Genomic DNA, 27,596 nt, shown 5'->3' on the forward strand with positions numbered 1-27,596 from the left:
GTCCTGTTAGCCAGGGATGATGGGAGTTGTAGTCCCAAAACATCTGGAGGGCCGTTTGCCTATGCCTGCTATAGGAGCTTTCCTGTGATACAACACAGGTATCAGAGCCCCCAGCAGCCGCATTTCAAGAGGAAAACAAATGTGTCCAGGAGACTCACCTGCTTCCCACCTCCTGCTTATAGCTTGATTCTGGAATACCATGTTGCTTACTCAATATGCTTTCTTTAGGGTGCTTCTAGGCAATGCTGTAAATGGGTTATTCAGATATCATAAACGTGGCACTAGCAACAGTGGTGCTTTTAAAAATAACTTACCTGATTTTTCCTAGAAAGGGTAAATCTTGACTAAGCAGAAAAAAAAAATAGCTGGCATTTTGATGCCAGCATGCGGATGCTGCAAAAAAAAAATAGAAATGCATGTGGAGCACCCATCGTGCAGCGAGCACCCATCCGGAAGCACCCTTTGACTCAAGACTCCCTTCTGTAAATGAACCAATTACAGTGATTTATTTAAAAGGGTCACACTGTGAGATGAACTGATAAAACATTGGTACCCATTTCAAATTTAGTGATAGTGCAGGTTTAAAATATCCAGTTTGAAAAATGGGTGGGCAAAGATGGGTACGCCCAAAGAACTTCAAGGAAACATTTGAATTGCCATGACGTGTTTTGGTTCTGCATTTGAAAATAGTGAATCTGCTGCTTGCAAGACATACAAAAACTTGCTTTTCAAAGATTTTGAAATCAAGAGAGTTGGTTCTGAAAGGCTGAATTACCCTAATGTTTCTCAGTAAATAATCATCTCAAGGAAGTTGTGCATTTTGGGGAAGGATTATGCATTGTTCTCCACTTAAATTTCCTTTGGAAGAATGGGGGATGGGAGTGATGTGCCAGGTTAGAGCAAGGCAACAACTCAAATAGCTGGGTGATCTAGCAACATTTGCAGTTCTTTGCATTCTGTGTACATTCACCTGGGAAAAGGCTCCATTGAACTTGCTTACTTCTGAGTAGACATGCATAGGATTGCAGTGTGTGTGACTGTGTATATTTACATATATAAATTAATTATCATTGCACCTTTTTATGCTTGCAGTTTTTAAAAAACAAAACCCTCACGCTGTCAAAAGCTTTAATAGAGTAACTTACAATGAAGCTGTTAACTTTATTTTGAAGTGCTCCCCAACATTGAAAAAGGTTTGAGAAGAGATCCATTTTATTCTATCAAAAGTTATCACTGTCGCACTTCAGCAGGTAATTGTTCATACATGGTACCATCTCAGGATGGATGCTTGCTTATGGAACAAAATATTGATACCCTTGAGTAACTAAATTCAATATAGACACAATGGCATGTCCATAAATGCATGCAAGTTTAGCCCAAGTCATAGAAAGCCTATATAATAGATTGTATGTTAACCACAGGCTGGTTGGGAGTCAATGGTCAAAACAAAGGAATGACAACGTAAAGGGGGAACTTTTATTTAACATCCAGTCCATTCATAACTACCTAATGTTTGGTTTTATATCTTTTTCCTCAGCTTCATCATCGCTATCGTCCACTTGCTGGATGACCAAATCGGTAGACCCGTCCTCTACAATTTCCACATCGGATCTGTTGTCTTCACCGTAATTCCAGTTAGAATCCTTGTCCTCTTCTAGTGGGAACTCAGGTGGTGGCTCAGTGTCCAAATCAATGCGGATGCTATCTATGCCAGCTTCGGAGAGGCACTCATTGCAAAGTCTGTAGCGCCTCGTCCCTTCTTGGACCACTTGCCCCGTCATCTCAGTCACGTGACGCTTGCATTTTCTGCAGATGGGCTTGCAAGCTTGATGGATCTGTGAAAATTGAAAGTGAGAATGCTGATCACTGCTCAAAAGGGAAATAGAAAAATGATTTGTTCCCCTTCCATACAGCAATGCTCTCAGTATCGAGAGGCTGCTACTAAAATTTAACACATGCAGCCTAGCGTGGTGAAAAGGAAGAATTCCAGGATACGAAGAATCATTTTGGTTCAAGATATGGCTATTCAAAATTAATTCATGGTCCCCAAGGCACAGAAACTGTGAGCTAAGGTAACTTCCTGCCTTAACATCCACAGTATGTAGTGGTAAAATGATTGTATCACTTCACATACTGTGCTCTATTACAAATTACTCCCTTGTGTACCCATATTTAATTAATTAATTATTAAATTTGTGTATTGCCCTATACCCGTAGGTGAAGCTGTTCCCATAATTGTATTTCCATACTAGAAAATGTTTAACTTGCCTACCGCACAACTGTTAAAGGCAGAAGAACACTGAATTCTCCCAATGCCCAGCCTACACCAAAGCCTAGGCTGCAATACTGTACCCGCTAACCAGGGGGTTTGCTCAGTTAAACACAAAGAGGCTTTCAGGAGACATGAACACTGCTGTACTGCAAGTTACATTGGATTCTTAGTGAGTTCTTAAGTCTTCAGCTCTGCTGCCTATGCCTCGTTGCAAAGGCTTCACATCTTCCATGTCATTTGGGGGGGTGTTTAACATCCACACACAGTTATTGTATAGTAGTATTTATAGAAAATAACATCTAGGGAGTATCTGATCTCAGACAAGCCCACCACAGGAAATATACACCATGGTTGCTAGAGAAAAAAAGGAAAGAGCACTGGAATATAAGAAAAAAACCAAGAAAAGTACACTAAAGGAAAACAGCAGCTCTTTAGAGTCCTATAGCCTGGTGTCCCAACAACTAACTCATCAATTCCAGCTTTGACTTTACTCATTGAAAGGCAGGAGCAGCCAGACTGGCACATCTCACAGATATCACTTATAAGGATACCTGCACATTTTGCTTTAAAACATTCTTTCTAGAAGGGCTAGAGACTTACTTTTTTAATGAATGCTCTGGGGCTCCTGCTGACTATAGGGCCCAGTGCATTATTACCCCCTGTGCCACCTATCAGCATCCCTACATGATTATGTCTATTCACTCAAGTTGGTTTTTTTAATGATAATTTCAGTAATCCACAATAAGCATCTATTGCAACAGGAAGAAGAAAGGGGGAAGGTACTAAGTGATTAACTGAGCAATAAATTCCACAGAATATGTGCTTGTTTATTTTGTATTTCTTTAAATCACTGAAAGTGAAAATATTCCAGATGGTGGTGGAGAAACGGTTGCTTAGATTAAGGTAGGCAGAAAAGAAATGGTACAATGTTTTATATAGTGCAATTTTACTCATCATATCACATTCATGCTACAAGGCATTTTACTTACACATTTTTATCATGTTAGGATTTTCTGCCTTTAGTTCTCAAGACAGGGCACTCTAGAAATTCAGTAGAAACAATATAGGGCATGATCCAGCTGAAGTTGACCACGTAAGAAGAGCCTTGCTGCTGAATTAAGCCAGTGGCCCATCTAGTCCAGCATCCTGTACTCACAGTGGCCAACCAAATGCCTATGGGAAACCCATGAGAAGGACCAGAGCCCCAGAGCCCTCTGGCCTCCTATGGCTTCCAGGAACATTGCTGCCTCTGACTGTGGAGGCAGAGCATAAGCATCATGGCTAATAGCTATCTAGAGCCCTCTCCTCCATGCATTTGTCTAATCTTCTTTTAAAGTCATCCAAGATGGTGGTCATCACTGCCTCCTGTGACAGTGAGTTCCAGAGTTTAACTATCACTTTGCCATTCTATTGGCTTCAGTGGGAGACACCCAGCATATGGTGAACTCTACCACTGAAATTAAAGGGGATTCAAAGAGATTTACTGTGGCTGAATCACACCAATATTAACATTTTTTTGTTTAGGTCCTGGCCCCATTGGGATTAAGATTTGAGGTATGCTGAGAAATAGGTCCTCCTAGGAAATTAGAAATGTAGACAAGCCCAGCGTCAGAATAAAGCAAGTTTCCTAAAAACAGACTGATGCAAGTCAATGCATCTCTATGTTAAGTAGTTACCGGGGGTGTATCATCTCAAAATACAACATGTGCCAACGTACTGTTCGGAAATGGCTGCTCAGGTGATCCAGCCTGCTGAATCTCTTTCCACATGCTTCACATGGATACGGCCGTTCTCCCGTATGGCAGCGAAGGTGGCGCTTCAGGTCTGCTTTCCGCTTTACCACGTGCGTGCAGAAGGGGCATTTGAACCTCATCCTAGGCAGATCATCTGTGAGTACCAAGCAAAGCTTTTAAAATGCTGCAAAAATTGTAACACGCCTAGCACAGTGACACTTCTAGTCAAAATAAAGTATCTGACTTCAAGACTGCAAACACTGTATTATTATTATTTTTAAAGTTCTGCAATGGGTATAAATGATACAATTTTACTTAATCTGCCTGTGTTTATTCTGCCCAATCTTGCTGCTGCTAGTTATTAGAAGCTGTAGTGAACTCTGTCACTACAGTCACTGACAGCCAGTGTGGTGTAGTGGTTAAGAGTGGTGGACTCGTAATCTGGTGAACCGGGTTCGTGTCCCAGCTCCTCCACATGCAGCTGCTGGGTGACCTCAGCCTCACTCACCTCACACAGTGTTTGTTGTGGGAGAGGAAGGGAAAGGAGAATGTTAGCCACTTTGAGACTCCTTAGGGTAGTGATAAAGTGGGATATCAAATCCAAACTCCTCTTCTTCTTCTGTCAGGTCCTGCCCCAACACCATGCAACTACAAGAAACCATGTCCAGCAACACTCTGGATTCTGAGACCCACACACTTTCACCTTTTTAGGATTTTCAGGATGCTGAATTTAGTACAAGAAGCTGCCTTATATAGAGTCAGGCCAGTCAATCTAGCTCAGTATTGTCTACAGGCCAGCAGCTCTCCAGGGTTTCAGGTGGCAATCTTTCCCAGCTCTAAAGGGAGAAACCAAGGATCAAACCTGGGGCCTAGTGTATGCAGGGCATGTGCTTTACACCCACTGAGCTACAGCCCTTCTGTTTTGCATTCTGCTCTTGCACATTGCAGTCACCGGAACACACAGAGCCCTCTTGAAGGGGCTTTATGAATCTCCTTGCCAGGGGCAGTTCCCCTGCTCCATCATGGCTGGCCTTACCATACAGCAAAGGCTATACAATTTAAGGGAACAGATGGAACTGATATCTGAATGGTCAAGCAAAACTTTTAAAGCACTAGTCCAAGTGTTGGTGTTGGTGGGAGGCATTTGGTCATCTGATTCAGACAGCAATACTCCTTGGGGCTACACCAAGTCCTCTTTTCAGAATGGGAAAAGCCTTCCCCCCTCTGCACTCTCTCTGCAAAAGTGGTGTAAGAGATGTATTTTTTTCCGCCTCCCATAACAGCCCCACTGGAAACTAAGCAAGACTCAGTCTTCCTTGCCACCAGTGCAGAAAGCACAAAGCAAAAGAGCTGGGTTGCAGATATGCTTTATTGAAAGAACACACACAATCCTAGGAAGCACTGCTAAGAAATTATGATCTTACTGAGGAGGGTGGCACCACAACTGGCCCTGCCAGGCAGCGGGGAGAAGAAGCATCTTGCTACAGGTGGCAATATGATGGGGGAAGAGATGGAGGGAAGAACTGGTGCCTCAGTGACGCAGCAAGACTTTTAAAAAAGTGCAGGCCCTTGGCTGCAGGGAGAGGGGGGAGGAAATCTGCTTCAGGTACCACAAGCCCAAACACAAAAATGACGGATTTCAGTGGGTGCAAGAAGCAGTTTTATTTTTCATTTCATCAAAACCGTATCCCACAAAACTTGACCTCTACCTTGAGTAAGCTGAACAGAAAAAGGAGACTGCTCAACACACAATGAGGTTATTGTTGCAATTATGATAGCTGGATCCATTTGAATCATTCTCCTTGCATGCAAAATTTAGTTCACCTCCGATAAATGACACTCATTTTTAAAAGGTAAAGTTTTAAACTTTTATGCAGCCAAGGGCCAAGAAGGCAATTGACTGTATGCTAAATGAATATCCTTACCATCCGCCCAGTTCCCCATCACACCCAGTACCGAGGGCATGCTAGGGTATGGCTCGTCCCCTTTGGAAGATTTTGACTTGCCAGCAGGGTGTGGAGAATCATGCTCTTGCTGTGACACAGCCGAGCCTCTGGGGACGGTGTCGGATCCCTGGCCGTACTGGTAGCTGGAATGGCCAGAGTCACCTTCTGAATCAATTTGGACATCCTCTTCAGATGGAGAAGTGTGGCTTATAGGCTCTGAAACTCGCTCTTCAAGTTTACTTGCTTTATAGTGAGGAACATCAGAGGGTTGTGGCAGCCCTATATGTCTACTGGTTTTCTTCATGGGTTCTTGCCTTTGGTCATGCTTGGACAGCTGCTGGGCATTTCTCTGAGTGGCTGGGTAATAATTGAAATTGGTCCAAGAATTTCCACCCACTATACATGTCCCTTGATCTGGGCTTAAGTGCGAATGAGGGGGACTGCTCTCCGTTCTCCACCCAGTCCCATACAGGCATAAACGCTCCACGCCATTCGAGTTCACTTCCTTGTCCGAGAGACTAAAATAGCGATCTTTTTCCTTCTCGCTGATGTCCAAGGAGGATTTAATGAATGTCTTGCAAACACTAATAACGTCAGTCATTTGCAGATAGCTGGCAGCTGACATGACCTCAATCACATTCTGGCCAGTGAGGGAGAGTTTGCCTGAATACACAAAATCCAGGATCACGGAAAATGTTTCGGGAGAAAATGCCTGGAAAGTTGCGGTTGTTGGTTGACTGGTTTCCTTTGAGCACTGTGAAAGGAGCATTTTGAAGTAGCCACTACTGGCAAACAGCACATTCCGGTGGGCTTTGAAGACCTTCCCCTCAACCAAAATGCTGCAGTCACAAAATAAGTCTTGCCTGCGCTGTTCGTTTAATTGTTGCAGGAGATGAAACTGATGGGAAGAAATCTCCATTCTCAAACAGGGTTGTGTTGCTCTACAAAAAAAAAAAAGAATAAACAGGTCTCTTTGCTACATATAAACCGCAGCTGAAAGATTTTCAGAAATGGCTGCTACTTTCTAAGTCATTCACAGAGACATGGTGAAGCACCAGACGGTCAGTGACAGAATGCAATCTTCAAGGGCCAAACTGGATGTGAGCATTGGGAAGGTGCCATTGGGAGGTCAGACTATTAGACAACTTAACTCAAGTCTTGTCTGCAATAAGTAGTGAATGGGAGCCTTTCCCAGCCCAACCTGAAGATGCCAAGGATTGAACCAGGGACTTTCTGTATGCAAAGCACATGCTCCACCACTGACCAGTACACTTCCAAGAACTGTCCACTACTGGTTGGTCTGTTTTTAGTGTCTTTAGTGGGGCGGGGCGGGGAGAGCAACAGGCCAAATATGTCTGGGACAGCAGCAATTCCTATGGGCCATTTCCCCTGATCAAAATCCTCCTAACTACTTTTCTCCCTTTGGGGGGAAATATTTGTAGAACCTCTCTGTCTGCCCCACGGGTGGCAAAGCACCCTGGGGTAAAACTTTAATGAGAAAAATGGCCCATTTGGAAAGGGCTAATCTGCCCCAGGCTATGGTCTCAAACATAGTTACCAACATGGTCATTTCTGCAACTGAATTCAAGTAAAAATAAATACAAATCAGTGTTGTGTACTAGTTGGAGTGCAGGGGTGCAGCTTGGGAGACCCAGGTTCAAAAATCCCCAATTGGTCATCAAGCTCACTGGGAGTTGGAGCTGGTCACTTTCTCTGTCAGCTAACCTACCTCACAGGGTTATTATGAGGATAAAATAGGGGTATGCTTGCTTGAGCTTTTTAGAACTAAGGGAGAAGATAAAACATTTAAATGTACAATAATACTGTACTGAGAGGCACTTCACATCACACCTGGTCTGAACCAGAGTCCCCCTGAAACTCTTAAGTACTTCTGAATGAGGTGTGGGGGATATGCAGCCCATCAGATGTTGCTGGACTACAGTTCCCATCATCCCCGATGACTGGGGCTGATGGGATTTGGAGTCCATCAACATCCAGAGGGGCCAGGAAAGGGGTGCTCAGTACACAGCATTTTCTCTCGCACCTGTAGCAGCTTCCTAACTTGTGTATCCAGAGCCCAATAAATAGCTGCACCATAAGGGCACGGTTGTACACCAGCATCTTTGCCTCTGTGGAGCTGAGCATGATGGAAGGAGCCAGTGTCCTTCACCTCAGTTATGATGAGCTGGACATTTTGGCCACATATAAGAGACTGAATCTCTCTGGGTGATGACTGTGGGATGGATACTCCTCAAGCAGGCACATTTCAATTGCTTGTTTGAATTTTCCAGATAAAATACGGCATCAAAATGGCAGTCTGTATTCCTCCAATCCACTTTAATCTGGATTTACCCATTCTGGGGGAAATCCAATAAATTGTGGGGGGGGAGGGAACCCTGCTGTTAACAACCAGTTTGCAAATTAAGCCCCTGTCTGGAAGCCCCCAGACTCACAACATCTGCCTACATGAAACCCCAGAGCAGTAAGGTCAGTTGGTTTAAATGCCAACAGGTTTGCATCCCCTCACACAGCTTGTGAAACCGGAATCACATGCAAGGCCAGTTTGCCTAACATTGCAAGCTGTCATTATTTAGAGGTCCAGCAAGCTCAACCCACCATTCCTAAGCAATCACTACTTTCTTCCCATCATCAGACTGTCACATGGAAGTTGTCCCTCACCCCGTTATGCCCTAATTGTATGTCCCGTTTTTGTCGTGGGGGAGGGAGGGGGCCGGCGCTTGCTTCTCAGTCCCGACAGTAGCCAGCTGGATCGCTATTCCCAAGGCAGCCGATCTGGGCTTAACCTGCAATGGGCACGCAAGTTGGGTTGGGCTGCTGCTTTCCAAGCCCGCAGCTAGCAGCGCGACGCCTTGTCACACCACTCAGCGCCCCAGCCCTTCGCACCGCGGAGCTCCGCGACTCTAGCGCAGAGGTCAGCAACTGGAGACTCCGCTCGCCAAATCCGGGCCCCCGAGACAACAGGCGTCCTTCCAGCCTGGAGGCGAAAAGTGGGGAAACGGGACTTGCTGGCATGCCGAGTGTGTGGCGTGGAGGGGCCGGCGGGGGATCGAGGAGCCACTGCTCCCGCCGCCTCCCTCTCGTCCCAGCCCCGCACCCACCGGCAGGGCTGCCCCTCCGCTCGCCAGGTGCGCCGCGCTCGCCGCCAGAAAGGGCGCCCAGGCGGCGGCGGCGCGGACGCTGCAATCAGAGGAGCTGCCTCCGAGCAGGCGGCCGACACCGCGGCAGCGCCGGTCCTCCCCTAGCCCTGCCCGGCAGCACAAGGGGCGCCGGCGCCGCACATTGGCAGAGGGCGCCGTCAGTCTCTCGCCCGCCCACCCCGAGCTGGAGGCTCGGCCATCGGGAGCCAGGGACGCCCGACGGCGCTGGAGGCGCGCCCGCCAAGTCACCAGGGACCGATCCCTGGCGTCGCCTCCAGAGGGGGACCGGTCCGCGCGCCCTGCCGAGAGGAGGACCACCACCACCACCACCACCCAACCCGCCCGCCTTTCCTGGGAAGGGCGCCGGGAGGCGATGCGGAATTCCCAGCCGTTGCTGCAGCCGGGCTGCCTAGCGTGGCCTTTCCCGCTGCTGCCGCCGCCGCCACTCGATGCCCGGGCGCGGAAGGTGCCCCTGCCCGGCTCGGAGCTCCGCACGCGCGGCAGGGAGGACTCCGTCGGTCCCTCGCCAGCCCTTTGTTGCGAGCCGAACGCCGCGCCCGGGGCGGCATCGGCAGCAAATGGCGCCCGCCTGACGGGGCTGGCCGGGCGCTGCCCGACTGGGGCGCCGCGCAGGATGAGGGAGAGGCGGCGCGGCCGGACATCCTCCGCTAGCCGGGGAAGCAGAGGCGCGCCCGGCTCACCCTAGAGCCGCCTCAGCCCGGAGGACGCCCTGCTCGGCCTGCTGGCGCTGCCGCGGAGGCGCCGCTGACTTACCGCTCGGCAGAGGCGCGGGCTGGGCGGCGGCGGCGGCGGCGGCGAGGCGGGCGTTCGAGGGGCGGCGGGGCTCCGCAAGCGGCGCTGGCTCGGGGTTCGACGGGTGACGGCGCGAAACCTCGCCGGGCGCCGCCGCCCCAAAGCGCTGAGCAGCCCGGCCGGGAGAGAAACAAAAGGTAGTTGCTGACGTGGGCGTTGGAGAGAGACGCCCGAGGGCTGGGGACACAATTAAAGGGGCAACGCAGCGAGCGCGGCAGGGGCCAGGCGCGCACGCCGCTCTGCGCCTGCCGACGGCGCGGGCGCCTCCCCCTCCCCTCCGCCGCCGCCGCCTCCTCCTCCGCCGCCTCGCCTTGCCAGCCCCAGCTGGGCGCCCGGCTGCCCCCCGCTTCTCCAGCGGGCGCAAGCGCGCTCGCCTCCCCGGGGTCTCCAGGGCGGCTGCAGTAGGGCGAGCCTCTCGAAGCCCAAAGGAGCCGCGCGAAATGGGCACTTACTGGAGGAGCCCCTCTAGACGGGCCTCCCTCGCCGGGCTCTGTTCTGCTCAAAAGGTCAACGACCGCTGCTCTTGCAGCTCCGAACCGCCTTGGTTTTAATGGTGCGGCTCCTTTCTCGCCCTCAGAGCTGGAACGTGAGGGCTTAGCTGGAGAATAGGCAAGCCCCGAGGCGGAGCTGGGCCAAGACACGGTGTGCTGCGTGGATCTGGCTGGAAACCCAGCGAGCCATCCGGGGCTGCTGAACACGAAACACTTGGTCTCTGTGTACTGGAACTCTTGAATGGTTAAACGCCTTTGGTTAACGAATAAACTCTACCGACCTCCTGCCCTTTCACGGTGCTCTTAAATCTGTCCCCTCACTTAGCTGGAAGGGTAGAGGCAGTTCCTCCTGGATCAAGGGAAATGGTTTGGGGACCTAAAACAGACAAACCTCCCAGCAGGAAAAGAAATTGGGCATGCAAATGACTTTGAAAATTGTAACACTTCTTTTTTAAAAAGGGAACACTTTTAGGATTATTCATATCCACCACCTTTTGATCCATTTTGAGCTCAAGATGGGCTTTGAAACAGCCACCAAGAGCTGACAGCATGTTTCTATGAAGAGATTTCCCCTAGAATAAAATAAATCCAGAAAAAGGGCTTGCACTGGTGACTGCGTGGTACCCCCCCCCCTTTTGGGTGAGTGTCCCACTGGTTTCTATTTATGGGTCAGGACAGCAGCTCATTAGCAGTGCATCTGCTTTGCATGCAGGTCTTCGATTCAACCTCCTGAAACGTCACTACCAGACAATACTGAGATAGATGGGTCAACGGTTTGACATGGTAAAAGGCAGCTTCTCATGACAATCTCTGTAATCCAAGTTCTAGTTGTGCATAAAAGAAGCTGGTTTCCTGTTACTCCCCATTATAAAAGACCACACATCCCTCCGAACTCACTAAAGACCTATTCAACCAATTCACTGAGACTGGATGAGCATCACAGTGCATATGACAGTTCATATCCAGAAGTGCATCCTTATTGGCCGTGTGCATAAGAAAGGCTGCTTCAACCGGAAGATCCCCTTTATGTATGCGGTTGGGGTTTTTGCATTTACATCCTGCCAAGGGTAGGGCTGCCATACGACCAGAACTTCCTGGACATAGCTGGTATTTGGCCCTTGTAAACAGCGTCCAGGCGGAAATTGCTTTTTTAAAAAATGTCCGGGAAAATCTGGATACATGGCAGATCTGAATTGTAGATTTTGGTGGCAGGGAGAGGGGGGAGTTCAACAACTTTTGTGTCCAGATTTTCACTTTTTGAAATATGGCTACCCTAGATGGTATAATTTATACACTTATATCCAAGCAACTCAAGGTAGCATATGAGACTTGCCCATTTTAGCCTACCTTGCTGAGGCTAAGAGTTAGTGGTTGGGCTGTCTGGCGATTTGAACCCTGGTCTCCCCGTTCCCAGGAATGCTGTTCCCAGGGAGGTTTGTCTGGCACCTTCATTATACATCTTTAGGTGCCATATGAATAATTTTCTCTTTGGCCTTTGGCTGATTAATATTCTACAGCCTTTAAAATGTGTTGTGGAAGGTACTTTTATCCTGTACTTTTATCTTGAGAACTGCCCTGAGATCTTCGGGTGAAGGGAGGTATATAAATTTAATGATAATAATAATAATAATAATAATAATAATAAAAAATAATTCCTAGTCTGATACTCCAGCCGCAGGAGCACCAGGCAAATGCTCAGTTCCAAGTCTACATCTGAAGTTGGTGGGTTGGAAAACCACCCTACTATTTGTGCACCCCAAAGTACCTTCTTACACAGCTGAGTACCTTACATACAAATAGAAGGCGGCACCGTTATTTCAATGTTATTTTGATATTTATTTATTTTTTCACATTTTCAGCTATAAAAGTACTGGACTACAGTTATATAAACATGTATAGTACATAAACAGTTTAAACATACAAGACTTGATAATGCACCACTGCAGAAACAAAATTACAAAAGCACTTCATATTTGTTTCTCCCGCCTCCCCGGGAAGAAAAAGACAAAATAAAAATAGCTGCTATAGTGGTGGTCTCTGCAGATTTTCAACTTTGGTTTATTTCTGATCTACCCTGACACAAGTCAAACATCAGAAAGGAGACACCAGAAATTAGGCAGGCAGTGATGGCACTTCAGTACTACTTTCCCTTTAGGGACCCACAGATAAACACACAGTTCTGATTAGTCTCTTGAGCCCTGGTATGTTAAGAAAGCAATCAGATCAGGTCGTTTCCCTGCATACCACCAAGACCACTTTAATTCTTACACCTTTGGCCCCCTTACTATTTATTATTTATATAACCACTTATATGCCAAAATGGCTTCCAAGTCGTTTATAATTTACAGGTCAAATGGGCCATATTCCAGTCCAAAGCTCCACAGGCACATAGAACTCAAGTTTGGGGAATATGAGTCACTCCATTCCCTGGAATATCAGTTGCAGCTCCGTGCATGCAGTGGAAATGTGTACACAGAGCTGTGCTGACTGCGTTAAACAGAAGACCCCCCCCCCCAGCTCTTGGTGCATACACACATCAGAACTACATGTGCAAAAAACACCTGCTGCCAATGAAGAGCATATGACTTAAGTTATGTGCAAGCTCTTACCTGACCAACTAAGAATGTGGCATCTTTCTTTGAGATATTCAGGGAAACTTTTTTAAAGAGCTTTGTACTCAAGCTGTAATCATGGCATTAGTCACTCCCTTATCTCTCCCTACCCTTGCTCTGTTCTATGTAGGATTTTGAAAGCTTGCTGGGAGCACAGAGCAGCTTTTACAAATATTTTCCTTACGAAGCTATATAAAGTAACCTGTAAACTGATGGTGTACTTCTTCCTACAGGACACAGTTAAAACTATAGTAATAGCCACAGGCATGGATGGTTTTAAAAGAGGATTAGACAAACTCATGCAGCCATGAATGGCTGTGTACCACCTTCCAGGACAGCTTGCCTCTGAATACCAATTGCTGGAAAGCACAAGTGGGGAGAGTTGCTCTTGCACTTGGCTCCTCTCTGTGGGATTTCCACAGGCATCTGGTTGACCGCTGAGAGAACAGGATGTTGGATGATGGATGGACTTTTGGCCTGATCCAGCAGGGCTCTTCTATGTTGCTGTGTCAGAACATCCACTTACAACAAATCCAAACTGATATGACTGCACTTTCAGAAATTCACACACAATCCATTGTTGCATTGGTCCAATTGATTTCAATAGGATGCCTGCAGAACAGAATCAAGTTAACACAGATGACAGGAAGAGTCATATCATATGCAGCATGTGAGAACATTGAGCTGTCTGCTTGAAATTCAGCCAATATCTTTTCTGTTTACTTACAGTAATTTGTTTTTTGCTTCCATTTAGCTTGCAGTCCTTGATTAAAACTTCATAAATTAAAGGAAGATTTCCCTAAAGAGTCATAATTTCTAATATATGTTTATATTCTTAGATTGGTCCTAATCACAACTTTCATTTGTAAAAAAAAAAAAAACTGTTTAAAAAGGGCTATGGCTATAAAGTTACCATTCACTGTTAACAAAATCAAGCATATGAATTTCTGAAAGGCAGACACCATAAATGCTTAAAAAGCAACTTCCACTGAAATCAATGGGATTTAATTCCAAGTATGAACATTTAGGACAGGAGTAAGATTGCAAGATGAAGAAGTTTACCTAGCAGTACAATGTGCCATTAATATACCAACTGCATATTTATTTAGGAGGAGGGGGAAACTAGGGAAATTACACTTGGGGGGGGGGAGGAAACTCCCTCTGCAAAATTAGTTATGGCAAGCTCAGGTGGCTTTCAATTTCTTCTTTAAGCACCATGAAATGGTCTCTTAGAACTGCAGTATCTCTTTTGCTTGCACACTTTTAATGGAGGGTTCCAAGGACACGTCATGGAACTGAGCTAGAATCACACCATGTACTACACTTACAAAACACCTGCCACAGATGAGCAAGTCAAGTGCATCATTTTCAATTAAACACAAGATGACACACGGGATCCACTTGAAAACAATTAGAAATCTTATTTTGGCAGTCTCCTAACAGGAATGAGATTGGAATCTGTTCCACTCCAACTCCCATAACACAAAAATGTCAACAGATTCATTCTTTACTCACAAGGTACACAAGAAAACTTCTAACGATCAAAAGAAGCAGCCTAAAAGGAATCTGCATCTCTCAAATCTAGAAGAGTGGTCCATTTCCTCCTAGTTCTGCTTATGCACCTCCAGGACGCACTGTGTGAAAAGCCACTCATCATATCAGTTTTAGCATACAAGCCATTACAAATCTTGGGCATCACAAGTCTTCAGTGGTTTCTAAAGAACTCAAAACAAAGTGATAAGCCGTCCGAATGAGGACAGAAAGGAGCAAGTATCCCAAATGCTTTGAGCTAATGGGTTAAGAATAGCCTTCACCAACTTGGGGCTCTCCAAGTGTTGCAATACAGCTAGCCTCAGCCAACACACTGTGCTGTACGTGCTGAGTTGTAGTTCAACATCTGGAGGGCACCAGGTTGGCAAAGCCTGAGTTAGGAGCACAAATTGTGTCCCTAACCTGCATTCAATGAACAACTCCATTCGTTAGAGGTTCAAGAGCACCTTCAACTGCTTTGTAAACTCCAGGCTCCCTTGTGCTCAGCTTTGGGGAAAGCCATTGCTAATTTTCAGGGCTGAACCTTTCAAAATGTTTCTCAAGACCAATTTTCTGAAAGATCAGATTACATCCCCCCCCCTCACTGTGTTTTCCAATAACTATGCAAGTCTCACCTATTCAGAAAGACACCTTACAAAAGTGGTCTCAGGACTTTGCACTTCAGAGCCTTGGTTCTTTTAAGGAAAAAGGGAGCCTATTGTAAATATCTTTTTTTCTTTTTTCTTTTGCTATACAGTTACAACTTTTTTTAAAAAAAAGAAAGATTATTGCTTCTTTCCTTGCCTTGTTTCATCCTGCACAATCTCATGATGATATAAAAATGCTACATTTATGACATCATAACCCCTTCTACAGTAGTGTTTTATGAACGCACAAGAAAATTTACACCTTCATTTCAAGAAGAAGCAGGTGGAAGAAACCTGCATGTTAAAAGTTAATATAATCCATCAAGCATCACAAATTAGACAGAATTCTGTTTGCAAGACAGTCCATATCAGAGCTGCCCAACATAGAACAGGAACACCAGCCTCATTAAGGCAGACCTGTAAGACAGGTGGCCAACCTGAGTGTGCCATTGTCATTCAGGTAAGCAGGTTTAGGTATAATCCCAAATCTTTCAAATGACCAAGATGGCTAGGAACTGCCATGTACAGTTATGCACCTTGATTTTAACTGAATTGTTTTGGTATCTTCATTATCTTATGTCTACAGACATTTCACAGTTTTCCAGCCAGTTTAATAGCCTAGAGAAATTCAGCACTAGAAAAGTAAAACAAGTAACCTCACATCCTTCAAAAAGCCAAATTCCTGCCATTCAACAGGAAAAGGGTGGAGCCCAAGATGAAATTTTTAACAAGGAATAGTACTCAAGACCAATTCATGAGACAGTACAAATGTAGAAACCACAATGATCAACAAATACGACCAACTGACTGTACAAGTAGCAGGAACATATACAGGGGGTGGGTGGGGGGTTTGTAGGACAGCCAGAGCACAGGGGGTACGTCAGAGAAGTCGTATAAGCAGAAGAGCGGCCAGCTACCTTGCTTATTCACATTTTTTACAATAATTGAATGAGTATAGTTATTTGAGAAGGGGGCAATTCACGCCATCTACAATGACCAGAACTCTGATGTTCTTGTAGCCTTGAGTAGTTTGTTGCTTAAATGAGGGGGAGGAAACTGAGGTTCTTGCAATTCCAGCAAGCATCTGTATGGCCAGCTCTCAGGCATTTCATGAGATCCTCTTCAGGATTTTATATTTATCCCTCTCACATTTCCCCTCATTGTGAGGGACTTCCTGCTGCTGCCATGTCTGCTCTCCTGGTGCTTAAGAGATATAAGCAGGTACGATTTTGCAAATCCATTCAAGGCACGCAGGCATGCTGGTTTTGTTTTGTTTTTTTCTTAAGGAAAAAAATGGGCCTGCACAATGAGAAGAACATCTTCAGTAATTACTTAAATAAATATTTAACAGATTGTGTGCTGGACCTGTCTCCAGACAGATCAGAAACAAAAATACTCCAATTCATAGGAAGGTATGTCCACCCAGCCCATTATTTTCTATGCTGATTTGTGACAGCAGCAGCAGTTCCTCTCCAGGGTGGGGCCTCAGGCAGTGACTTCTTTTCCTACTGCCTGCTGCTACCTGATCCTTCTAGCTGGTGATGTTGCCAGGATCCTACCTGGGGCTTTCTGTACCACTGAGTTATGGTCCCACTTCAAAACTCGTCAAAAGTATGAGGCTAGTAGTAAATATATGGCCTAACCCTGAAAGGCCTTTTATGGTTCAAGCACTACAAAAAACGGTCAGTGCCTGGTTGAATGGCTCAGACCCTCAAGTAAGTTGCCACAGAAATCTGCATACTGTTTATCTGCTGCCTGACTAGATAGCTTCCTCACAAGTTTCTTGAGGATGAACAGAAGTGTCAGTATTTAGTTTTTATAAGCATACAGTAAAAAATAAAATACTGTATAAAAAGAGCCATTTCTAGATTTATGTATACACAACTGTTCATTCTTGGATATGCTTTAATGGTGGTGGACTTTTAGCCTTGTTTGCATTGATTAAGTCCTCATCTACATTTCTAAGGTAGAATTAAAAGTCCAGGAAAGAGAGCAGCAGCTCAGAATTAAGTTTGAAACCCAGATCCTGAGAGGAGAGGGAGAGGCAGAAACTGGGGGGGGGGGGGGGGAGGCAAGATCACAGGAACATGGAAGATTACTGGCCATAAAAGGACAAAGCCTGGCCTCATATCCAAAGGGTGGAAGAAGGTCTGCAAGGGACATAGCCTCTGCTCAGCCTGGACACACAATTCCTTTCAAAGGTGTAGCGCACAGCACTAACAAGTTAAAAAGACATTTCAGAATTTTAAAAGTCCAGTTGTTCCTACCTGTTCTAGGAAATGGAATTTATTCATATAAAAAACCCCCACAAACTTCACAACTTGGGATAAATATGCAGTTTTCCGGCTGTCAAGATGACAAATCAAATAAGAAAAAGAATTTACATCTCCCCACCCTCTTTTTGCTGCTACATAAGTGCTTCTCGATGGGGATCCTGCTTGTCGTCAGGATCAGGGTCAGCATCATCATCTTCAGGGGGGTCGTTTTCATCACCAGATTCCACATAGATGGGCCAATCGTTGTCTGGGTCGCTCTTTTCTTGGCCTTCAGATGAAGGTTCCATCAGACTGAGGTTAATGGGCATCGAATCCTCGTGCGTAGTCGTGACACAAGTGCAGCTGTCGCACAATCCAAAGCGGCGCAAGCCTTGGGACAGGCTGCTTGTAAACGTTCTCCTGCAGCCCTTGCAGATGATTGGCTTGTTTGACCGATGGACCTGGAGCATCGTGACACAAAGCAGGAAGGGTCAGTGGCTGGCACAAGCATGACAGGTTGAACTAGATCTGGCCTTCTGGCCAGGCTCTACACTCCCCACCGATCAATTTTGACAGGTCAGCAGCCCCAACCACCTATCAAGGTTCAGAAGGGATCTATTTAACTGCTGATCATGGCAAAAGTCCATTTCCAGGGGTGGTTTGAATCCAAACCCCACCTGAAAATGGACAAAGTGGACGTCAAAATGGTCGCCACATACAATGCCAGGTGTGGAGCAGGTGGCTATCAGTTTGGGGAACATCATCTCCTGGACAAAAGTCAGCGCCATGCCAGGCCCAATTATACTGGGGGGTGGGGGCAGAGGTTCCTACAAGTGGTTTGAAGTCTGCTTTTTTAAATTTATTTTTTATTAAAGATTTCTTGGTTTACAAAAGTATGTGCAATGTCTCTATTTTCAAGTTACATTTTCTACAGATCAGTTTCATTTGTTGAGACATTAGTGTTAACGTTAGGATGAAAAGGGGGAAAGAGGTGGAGGGGGCCATGGTGAGTGGGGGTGGAGTTGGGTGACGAGGTTTCTATTTTACTTAATGGATGTGTGAGGTTTTGTGTCAGCGTTGCTTGTGCGGGTTCTCTTTACTATTCACTTGTGTTCCTTTGGTAGTGAGAGAGGTTGGGGTTGGCCTAGGGTGTGGTTGTTTGTTTGTGATTGGCTGTGGTGAACTTTGTTTTCATGTGTGAGTTGGATGGGTGGGTGTTTTTGAATCAAGTTAGCCAAATTGATTCGTATGCTGTTGGTGGATTCTTGTCACTGTCTTGTTGGACTGTGTATGTGATAAAGAAGGCTTCTTCTATTTGTCCCCGTGTCAGTTTCAGTTTATTGGTTAGTTTTTCTAATAAGGCTGTTTCCCATACTATTTGGTACCATTGGTCCATGCTTACTCCTGACAGGTCTCTCCAGTGTCTGGCTATGATGTTTCTGGCTGCTCAGATTAGGTGTGTTATGAGCTCTTTATGATGTAGTGGGCATTATTATCTTGGAAGATGTTTAGTAGGGTGAGTTCTGGGGTGACTTCTAATACTTGCTTAGTTATTTTGCATATTTCTTGTATGGTTGTTGTCCAGAATAGTTGGATTTTGGAACATTCCCACCACATGTGGAGGTATGTCCCTGTGAGGTGCATCCTCTCCAGCATTTCTTTGAGATATAGTTGAAGTCTGCTTTTTAAAATCAACGGGTGTTAAGGATTCTGCTGTCAGAGTCCTGGGAGTGACAGCAGCACCAGCCACCCCACAATTTAGCTTCCTCTTTAACTCGCCTCTTGTTGCACATCTCTGACTTACACTCAGAGCATGACTCCGGAGGTGCTCCTGCCGTGTGAAGCGCTTGCCGCATATCTCGCATGGGTAGGGCCTCTCGCCCGTGTGCGAACGGATGTGCCGCTTCAGGATCCCTTTCTGTTTGGCTGTGTATGGGCAGAATGGGCACTTGTGCAGCTTGATCGGCACAACCAGCACATCACCTTTGGAAACAGAAGCATTTCAGAGGTGTCAACTCGCTGTTCTTGAAGTGGGGTCAGAATTTAAAATGCTGGTAACTGAAGAAAAACACATTTTTTTGGTTTAGAATATATGAAGGAGAAAGAGGTTGTTTTGCTGTGTATCATTAGCCATGTCACACACATGCCACACAACACTACTGCTACAGCTGACACAGCATCAGGGTGTGGTGGGAATTCCCTTAGTGCAGCCTTCCTCCAACCTGGCGGCCTTCAGATGTTTTGAACTACAACTTCCATCAACCCCAGCCAGGGAGTTGTAGTCCAAAACAGCTGGAGGGCACTGGGTCAAGAAGAAACTAAGGAAATGTAATCTCCCTGCAAAAGGAGGGATTTCCCCTGCTTTCTTTGGGGGAAATGCATCCAAATTCCACACAGAAACATAGCAACTCTTGTCTTGGGAAAATGCATTTTCATGATTTTTTACTAGCCTGCCCAGCCTCAACATATTACTGCAAACCATTTTTCTGCACATCAACAGCAGAAAATAAATGCTACAAAATTTGCTTTTTATTCATAAGGATGTTTGTGCCTGCTCACCCACGGCTTGATATTTCAAGCTTGTTATAAACACTGTTTATTTCTACCAAAAGTCTGCAGTCCAGCAATTTCCTGCTGCAATTAATTCTATGGGACTTACGTTGGAGTAAACTCGAATAGGATTACTCTATTAACCTTCCAGGAGAGAAATCTTCAAACTGAAAGAAAAAAGGTATTTTACGACCTGAAGCTAGGACATTGGGGAGGGGGGCAGCAGGCTATATATGCCCTCCAACCATGAAGTGATGCCACCTAATTTGGCTTTGAATTACTGTTTAGTGTACCATCTAAAATTATTCTCCATCTTTGCTAACAAAAAGACCACAATGGCATTCTTAACCTGCTTACAAAAGACCCCTGCATTCCATTTGGTGCTGGAGACAGACCCAGGGAACTGTTTGAGGCTTTTAAAATACATATAAAGGGACAAATAGTAATTGCTTCTTTTTTCCCAACAGCCCTCAGTACCACCTGAAATCTGTTTTGCACCAAGCAAAGTCTCAGCTAATTCAGTCTGGTTAAGAGACTTCTGCTCTCGAGTTTAAGACTGTTACGTGCTGTAGATTTGTAGGCTTGTATATTGTACCCTCCTCCTTTTCTCTCCTGCAGCCCCTTGCCCACCCCACCCCTTTTTGCCCAATATCCAGCCCGTTCTGAAAAACTTGCTCATGATTTTGTGACATTCTGGTTGGCCCTAATGAAAGTGAACTCTTGGTACTGTGCACTGCCAAGGCAATGTTACAAGTCATCAAAACAGGGTGTATGTTTATTCTTTGCTGTCTCTCCCCTACTCCCCCTTGCAGGTATCTACAGTTTCATCCAGAAAGCTATCCACTGCAACAGAGGAATCTCATCCAGCCTCATGTGATCTGATCTCACCTGCATCCTCTCCATACCAGTCATTGTGAATGTCCACCACGGAACTCATGGGCACTCCTGCATCCTCTGGCCTACCCTCAAACCCACGGACAAAATGATGGACCACATCGTCCTTCCTCTGGGCTGCACTGTTGCGCAGCAGAGCTTCTAAAAACTGCTTCATGTGATAGTTGTTGCATGCCAGGTCCATGGCCTGGCCACTATGGAGCCCCTCCTCTATCTGCTCAATCGTCAGCGGTGTTGGATACTGCTGTAGTCGCTCGCCAACTTCTACTTCCACTTCGTCTGCATCAAACTCTACTTTGGGTTCTACCACTTTGGGCAGTGAAGAATTTGTGTCATCTGGAGAGTCACTGCTTACAGGGTCCCGCACTACAAGCTGAATGGGGTGGCAGCTGCAACATTCCCCGCAGGGAGGGTCTCGCTGGCAATCTGGAACCCTCTCTTTCTCCTGCAGAGATGAAACTGATGCTGAGCACTGGCTCTTTGCCCCATACGACGTGCCCTCTCGGGCAGAACTAGAGCTCCCACTGTCAGCCTGATAAAAGGCAGCTTCTCTCTCTATTTTTCTGCAGATGTCCAGTGACGACCTGATGTATGTCTTGCAGAAGTTGACAACATCAGTCATCTGCAGGTAACTGGCTGCAGACATAACTTCAATCACGTTTTCCCCACAAAGATCCAACTTCCCTGAATAAAGGAAGTCCAGGATAATTGAGAAGGCCTCTGATGTAACAATGTCCAAGGAAGCAGTGCTGTGTCGGCCACTGTCTTGGATGTAGTGGATCAGCAAAGCTCTGAAGTAACCACTGTTGGCAAACAGAATGTTTTTGTGGGCTTTGAAAATCCTCCCCTCCACAATGATGCTACAGTCACAAAAGAAGTCCCTCTTCCGCTGCTCATTGAGCTCTCCCAAGAGTTTGGTGTAGTAAGATTGCATCTCCATTGCTCCTACAGCAAAGAACTACCTCTTGACTCTGAAAGAAAATGCAGGAACAGAACATCAGCACAGAAATGCCTTTCCTTTCATGCACAGAGATCGAGTCCCTCCCCATAGTAGTGTATCTCCCCACCCCTCCAAGGCACACAGAACTGAATCTGGAAAACTTGAGGACCAGAGAAAAATTCCAGCCAGAACAGCTGATGCATACGCTGGCAATAAACCTTTAAAAACCCAGTAATCTGAATACTCCATCTACATTGGCCTATATTGAACACATCACCTCAACCAGAAGCTGAGCACACTAGGACGCTTTCAGACTACTGCTATTTTCAGATGAGATTCAATCAAATATTGGCAAATTCAGGAAGTGCATTTGAAGTTGCTCTGGAGCTCTTGAACAACAAACCCACTTTGAACTTTTTGTGTGAAGTGATGAGGAAATCGTGTGAAACAACATTTGCTTGATGCAACATCATCTAATCTCCCCACAGACAAATTAGCATGAGATTGTCTGAAAATGGCTTGATTTAGGAGAATTGTATCCACTCAGGGGTTTGTCAGCATTCATTACCAATTCACACATTATGCTAAAAGTTGCTTTCAATGATCTATTGATGTATGGAACTGCCCAATTACAAGTTGGACAACTGGTTCATCTCTAGCTCACTACTGTCTGGTCCAAAAGACGCTCTCCACAGTTGCATGCAGAAAAATGCATTTCCCAGTCTGGCTATCAACTCCTTCACCATTTAACATATTTTAGGAGCCCTTAAAAAGGTAAAGGTAAAGGGACCCCTGACCATTAGGTCCAGTCGTGGCCAACTCTGGGGTTGCAGCGCTCATCTCGCTTTATTGGCCGAGGGAGCCGGCGTACAGCTTCCAGGTCATGTGGCCAGCATGACTAAGCTGCTTCTGGCAAACCAGAGCAGCGCACAGAAACGCTGTTTACCTTCCTGCCTGAGCGGTACCTATTTATCTACTTGCACTTTGATGTGCTTTCGAACTGCTAGGTTGGCAGGAGCAGGGACCGAGCAAGGAGAGCTCACCCTGTCATGGGGATTCGAACCGCTGACCTTCTGATCAGCAAGTCCTAGGCTCTGTGGTTTAACCCACAGCGCCTGCCACAAAAGGCAGATAGGCCTGAATCTGAACATCAAATTCATCAGGGGTGTTAAGCAGCCAGCTGGTGTACCAGGATTATAGGACTTATTTGTCCATATATGAGTTCTTAAAATGCACAAGTGGAATGGAGAAGTAAAGAGAAAAACCTGTGCTTTTTAATGGGATATCTAATCACTGTGCCTGAAGAAGCGGAGAAAGTGGGAACAGGAATGCAGCTTCTCTCGCTACATTCCTCTTGCGAGAGTCCAAAACTATGCAAGGTCACCCTTCTACAGAGAGGGCATTAGGACCCAAGCAGACTCTTCTTCCTCCTCAACCATGTGGCTTGTGTAGCATAACCCTCCAGGGGAAGCCAGTCAGTCCTAGGAACAAAGAATTTTCAGCACAGCCAGCAAGGAAAACACACACCAAAAACTGGAGCATCCGGGAGATCACTCAGCCTTTTCGCCCCTGAAATATTTGCATGCTTTTGTCAGTTCTGAGCTACCACATCTCCTTCAGTGCCCCTCACCTCCGCTTCTCCAGTCTAACTCTCCTTAATAATCTTCTCCAGAAATCTCACTTTCCACACTTTTTTTGCCATAACTATTCCAAACCTATTTCCCTTCACAAATTGGCTGCAGACAGAAGAAAACAGTCCTCACTACAGAGGTTAAGAATAAATGGCAGGGGGAAAATCACATTTATTGTGTGACTGACACAATGGTAACCTTCTTTCTTTGCTATTACTAGAATAAAAATGAGTGAAACACAGTTGGGATGAGGCACCCATTTTGCAGGCAAGAGAATCAAGGCATGCTATAAATTCCTTTTGAGATTATAGATGAGTTTCATCCCTGAAACCACCACATTAGTGTTGCTGCAGTCCGTACAGTGGTACCTTGGTTGTCGAACGGCTTGGCTACCAAACAAATCGGCTCCCAAACACTACAAACCCGGAAGTAAGTGTTCTGGTTTGCAAACATTTTTTGGATGCCAAACATCCAATGCGGCTTCCGATTGAGTGCAGGAAGCTCCTGCAGCCAATCAGAAGCCGCACCTTGGTTTTCAAACAGTTCCAGGAGTCCAATGGACTCCCAGAATGGATTAAGTTTGACAACTAAGGTACCACTGTACAGGGGTGTATGGGATATTAGGGGTGGGGCAATACCTCAGCTTGGGGACACATCATGCTTTTCTAGGCTGGTTTGTCCACCTTTAGTCCCTACCCTGAACTCAGCTCTCAGCTATGGCTCCTAGAAACTGTCAGCATGTGACAACAGCCACTACCTGGGAACAGCTTCCACTGGCCAGCTAAACCAGGTGATGGTAGCTGATGGGCCTCAAACCCTCCCTGAGTTAGGGACTTCCCTGCATGTGAAGACAGGCTCTGGAGGATTGAGCGAACAAGTCCAGTACTGGGTCCAACAGTCAAGAAGGTGGTTTCTGAATAAGCTGTAGAGTGAAGCCAGGGACAGATGGGAGAAGGAAATTCTGATCCTAAACCTCCACTGCCTTGCAGGATATTTTTGGGAGAAGGACTAAACCCTACACAAATCCAGAGATCAGTCCCTAAGTTGGATGGCACCTTATATGCCTCCTTCTGGCAAGTCCTGCAACCAAGCTGGTGCCAATTGTTTTCCTCTGGACATCAGTTAGGCTCAGAGGTAGAGGGGTTATTCTTGTCTGGGCTGCCCAGGTCCTCCATATACATTGCCCAGGCTTGCGCCCCAGGGAGGTCACTTAAGTGCTGCTAACACAGTGGTTTGACTTCACTCCTGGAGCACTCCTTTGTCCCCTGAGACAAATGGATGCCAACAAAGTCGGTACATAGAATAAGATCTCATTTTCTTCTAAATTTGAGAGCATGCAAGTATAAGGGGGGACTGCAACATTTGTTGGCAAGAAGGTAGCCTTGACAATCCAGGGGACCAAACTTATCACACTATCCCAGGCATAGGCTAACTCGGCCCTCCAGGTGTGTTGAGCCTACAATTCCCATCATCCCTGACCACTGGTCCTGTTAGCTAGGGATGGTGGGAGTTGTAGTCCCAAAACATCTGGAGGGCCAAGTTTGCCTATGCCTACACTATCCTCTGTCCCACCCGCACTGTGTGCAAACAGTGAGGGGATGGAATGGGACCCTTTTACAAAAAGGCCAATACAGCCACAGACCAAACCAAAATGATTAATACAGAACACACTTTTGGAAATGCAAGGACTTAAGAGAAGTAAAATAAAGAGCCCCAAAGCATGTACAGTGGTACCTCGGGTTACATATGCTTCAGGTTACAGACTCCGCTAACCCAGAAATAGTACCTCAGGTTAAGAACTTTGCTTCAGGATGAGAACAGAAATCGTGCTCTGGCGGCGCGGCGGCAGCAGGAGGCCCCATTAACTAAAGTGGTGCTTCAGGTTAAGAATAGTTTCAGGTTAAGAACGGACCTCCAGAACGAATTAAGTACTTAACCCAAGGTACCACTGTACAGAGTGCATTCCCCTTACCATCAAGGTACCCCCAAGCTGCCCACACATATTTGTTCCTAGAAATTTAACACTGGAGAATTCCCTTCATAGGCAACACAAGATCACAGCTCTGTAAAGCTCAGGGACACCAAGTCCAGCACTTTGAAGCTGGATCTTTCAACCTGCAAAATAAGTGCCATCCAGCTCCCACTTCAAATGTCTCAAATTGGCCCAGTGCCACTAAGCAATAGAGACAGTGCCTCTGAGCTCGTACAGATTGCCCTTCCCTACTGAGCACCCAGAATCTGCCTACAGTGGGAAATTCCAGGTCACCGCACACATGCTTGCCACAGAGACTCAGCCCCAGCAGGTCTCCTTTTAAGCAGCAAGTCCCAAAGACACACACAAAGCACCCTCTTCAGCGTCATTCAAGACTCAGCCCTGGCAACTGTTTTCGATATAAGATCTCAACCTTGGAGCATAGGACGTAAGAGCAGCCAGGGTACCGGGTGCTTCCACTACCTCTCTCCCAGAACTACAAGGACAAGGAGGAAAGGTGCAATTCTCATACAAAGCTGGCTCCAACATCTTTCTAGCGCTGCCAACTTTCCCCACCCCTTTTTTGCTCCGTTACCCCAGCAAACAGCACCTTTGCCTGGAGACACACACACACGCTCACAGGTGACAAAAAGGTTTCTCTCTCTGCTATGACAGCCTTCACCTCCTACTGATTTCTACAGAAGATGAAATATCACAGGTACAGGAGAAGCTCAGGATAGGCTTCTTGGGCCAATGCTTTCCCCCCTCCCCATTAAGGCTGTAACGGGGGGGGGGGGATGGGAGGGGGAGAAGAGGCGGGTACCACCCAGGTCCAGCAGTCTCCGGAGGAGGGGAAGGGCAGTGGCCCTTTCTGGCAGCGCCCACCTATGCTCACGCACGGCTAGCCAGGAAAGGCTTCCTCCTCTTCCCCCTCAATGCAAAGGCGGAGCAGCGACACCAAAAACCGCAGTAGCAGCCGCTTCCATTCTCCCTGTGCTGCTCACCTTCCAGCCGGTCCCTTGCCTTGCACGGCTCTACCTAGCCTGACACACACACATAGACACACGCTTCGCAAGAGCCGCCCAAACTCCCCGAGCATCGCCAGCCGCCAATCGCAGCTTCAGCCGCGAGCGAAAGAAGGCGGAGGTAGCCCAGCAAGTTCAGCTGCGCCTGTGCGGCGGTTTCATCGCCCCCTACCCTTCTCCTCCCACAGAGAATGCGCCGTGCCTATGGCCTGATGGGGATTGTAGTTCCCTCATCTTGAGGCGCTGTGATAAAGCGGGCGCGGGGTGGGTTAGTGTCAATGGGAAGGAAATATTTCTGTGTATTGCTTTAAAGGTTTGTTTGTTTGCTTGCTTGCTTGCTCTGGTTATTAGATCTCCATAATCGTGCCCCTCTAAGATGCTAGCAAGATAATGCACATAGCCTCAGATTGGGGACAACTGAGGCCCCTCAGCTTTTCTTAATAGGGCCAAAGGGAGGATGGAAGTCTACCCAGCAAGCCAGAAGAAATTCCTTTATAGTTCGTTATTAGACACTCTCATTGCATACTAATGCAGCTATCATATTATTTCTATCATGAATTACTTCCTTTAAAGCATCTTGGAGAAATTTCACAATACCATAAAAAAAAAAATCTGTAAAACAGTTAAAACAACTGCATGTACAAAAATAGTTAAAATCATTTACATTATAATGAGTAATAAATTAATCGCCTTCTAAACCGCCATCTCGAGGTGAGTTTACACATAAGATATTTAAAAGCACAAGAACAACAAATACATTTAAAACAAGACTCGTAGTACATTTATCCAGCTAGGGAAAGCCCATCAGAACAAAAATGCCTTCAGTTGTTTCTGGAAAGTGCGGATAGTGGGTGCCTGGCAGAACTGGACAGGTATGCTCTTCCACAAAACAGTCAACCACACAAAAGCCCTGTTCCGAGTTTCTGTGGAAGGGGCTTCCGAGTTTTTTGGAACATGCAGGTTAAACTCTCCTGCAGACCATGGTGGCCTGTTGGATGCAAAATAGGCAGCCTCTCAAGTAACCTGGTTCTCAGCTATGTGGGGACTTAAATGTTAGTATCCCAGTTTGAACTTGGTTTGGTAACAGACTGGCAGCAAGTGCAAATCCCATAAGCAGGGTGCTGCTA

The 27,596-nt window shown here is 46.3% G+C and overlaps 2 protein-coding genes across 5 annotated transcripts; both read right to left on the reverse strand.

The window, feature by feature from the left end:
• Nucleotides 1-1,114: 1,114 nt before the first annotated feature.
• ZBTB8A (zinc finger and BTB domain containing 8A) lies at nt 1,115-6,870 on the reverse strand (the record flags this gene model as incomplete). Its single annotated transcript, XM_081019688.1, has 3 exons — nt 1,115-1,835; nt 3,990-4,159; nt 5,931-6,870. The coding sequence occupies 3 exons, from the start codon at nt 6,868-6,870 to the stop codon at nt 1,503-1,505; spliced, it is 1,443 nt and encodes a 480-aa protein (XP_080875814.1). The 3' UTR covers nt 1,115-1,502.
• On the reverse strand, nt 6,791-26,563 carry ZBTB8B (zinc finger and BTB domain containing 8B). Of its 4 annotated transcripts, none has more exons than XM_081019692.1 (5): nt 26,330-26,522; nt 20,896-21,872; nt 19,262-19,440; nt 17,597-17,918; nt 6,791-6,892 (listed from the first exon to the last, which is right to left on the reverse strand). In XM_081019692.1, exons 2-4 carry the CDS (start codon nt 21,839-21,841, stop codon nt 17,610-17,612), a joined length of 1,434 nt encoding a protein of 477 aa, XP_080875818.1. In that variant the 5' UTR covers nt 21,842-21,872; nt 26,330-26,522; the 3' UTR covers nt 6,791-6,892; nt 17,597-17,609. The 4 variants fall into 4 exon arrangements, with proteins under 4 accessions (XP_080875818.1, XP_080875817.1, XP_080875816.1 ...); XM_081019691.1 differs by lacking the exon at nt 6,791-6,892 and adding an exon at nt 12,226-13,637 and having other exon boundaries at nt 26,330-26,521; XM_081019690.1 differs by lacking the exon at nt 6,791-6,892 and having other exon boundaries at nt 12,226-17,918; nt 26,449-26,563.
• Nucleotides 26,564-27,596: the final 1,033 nt, after the last annotated feature.

The sequence above is a fragment of the Podarcis pityusensis genome, assembly GCF_964106645.2.
Source record: "Podarcis pityusensis genome assembly, chromosome: 8".
NCBI classification, from domain to species: domain Eukaryota; kingdom Metazoa; phylum Chordata; class Lepidosauria; order Squamata; family Lacertidae; genus Podarcis; species Podarcis pityusensis.

Coding starts and splice junctions, on each gene's coding strand:
- ZBTB8B (XM_081019692.1), bottom strand. CDS start 21,841: ATGGAGATGCAATCTTACTACACCAAACTCTTGGGAGAGCTCAATGAG. Junction 19,441..20,895: donor CTGGTATGGAGAGGATGCAG/GTGAGATCAGAT, acceptor CTGTTTCCAAAG/GTGATGTGCTGGTTGTGCCG. Junction 17,919..19,261: donor TCCGGAGTCATGCTCTGAGT/GTAAGTCAGAGA, acceptor ACGATGCTCCAG/GTCCATCGGTCAAACAAGCC.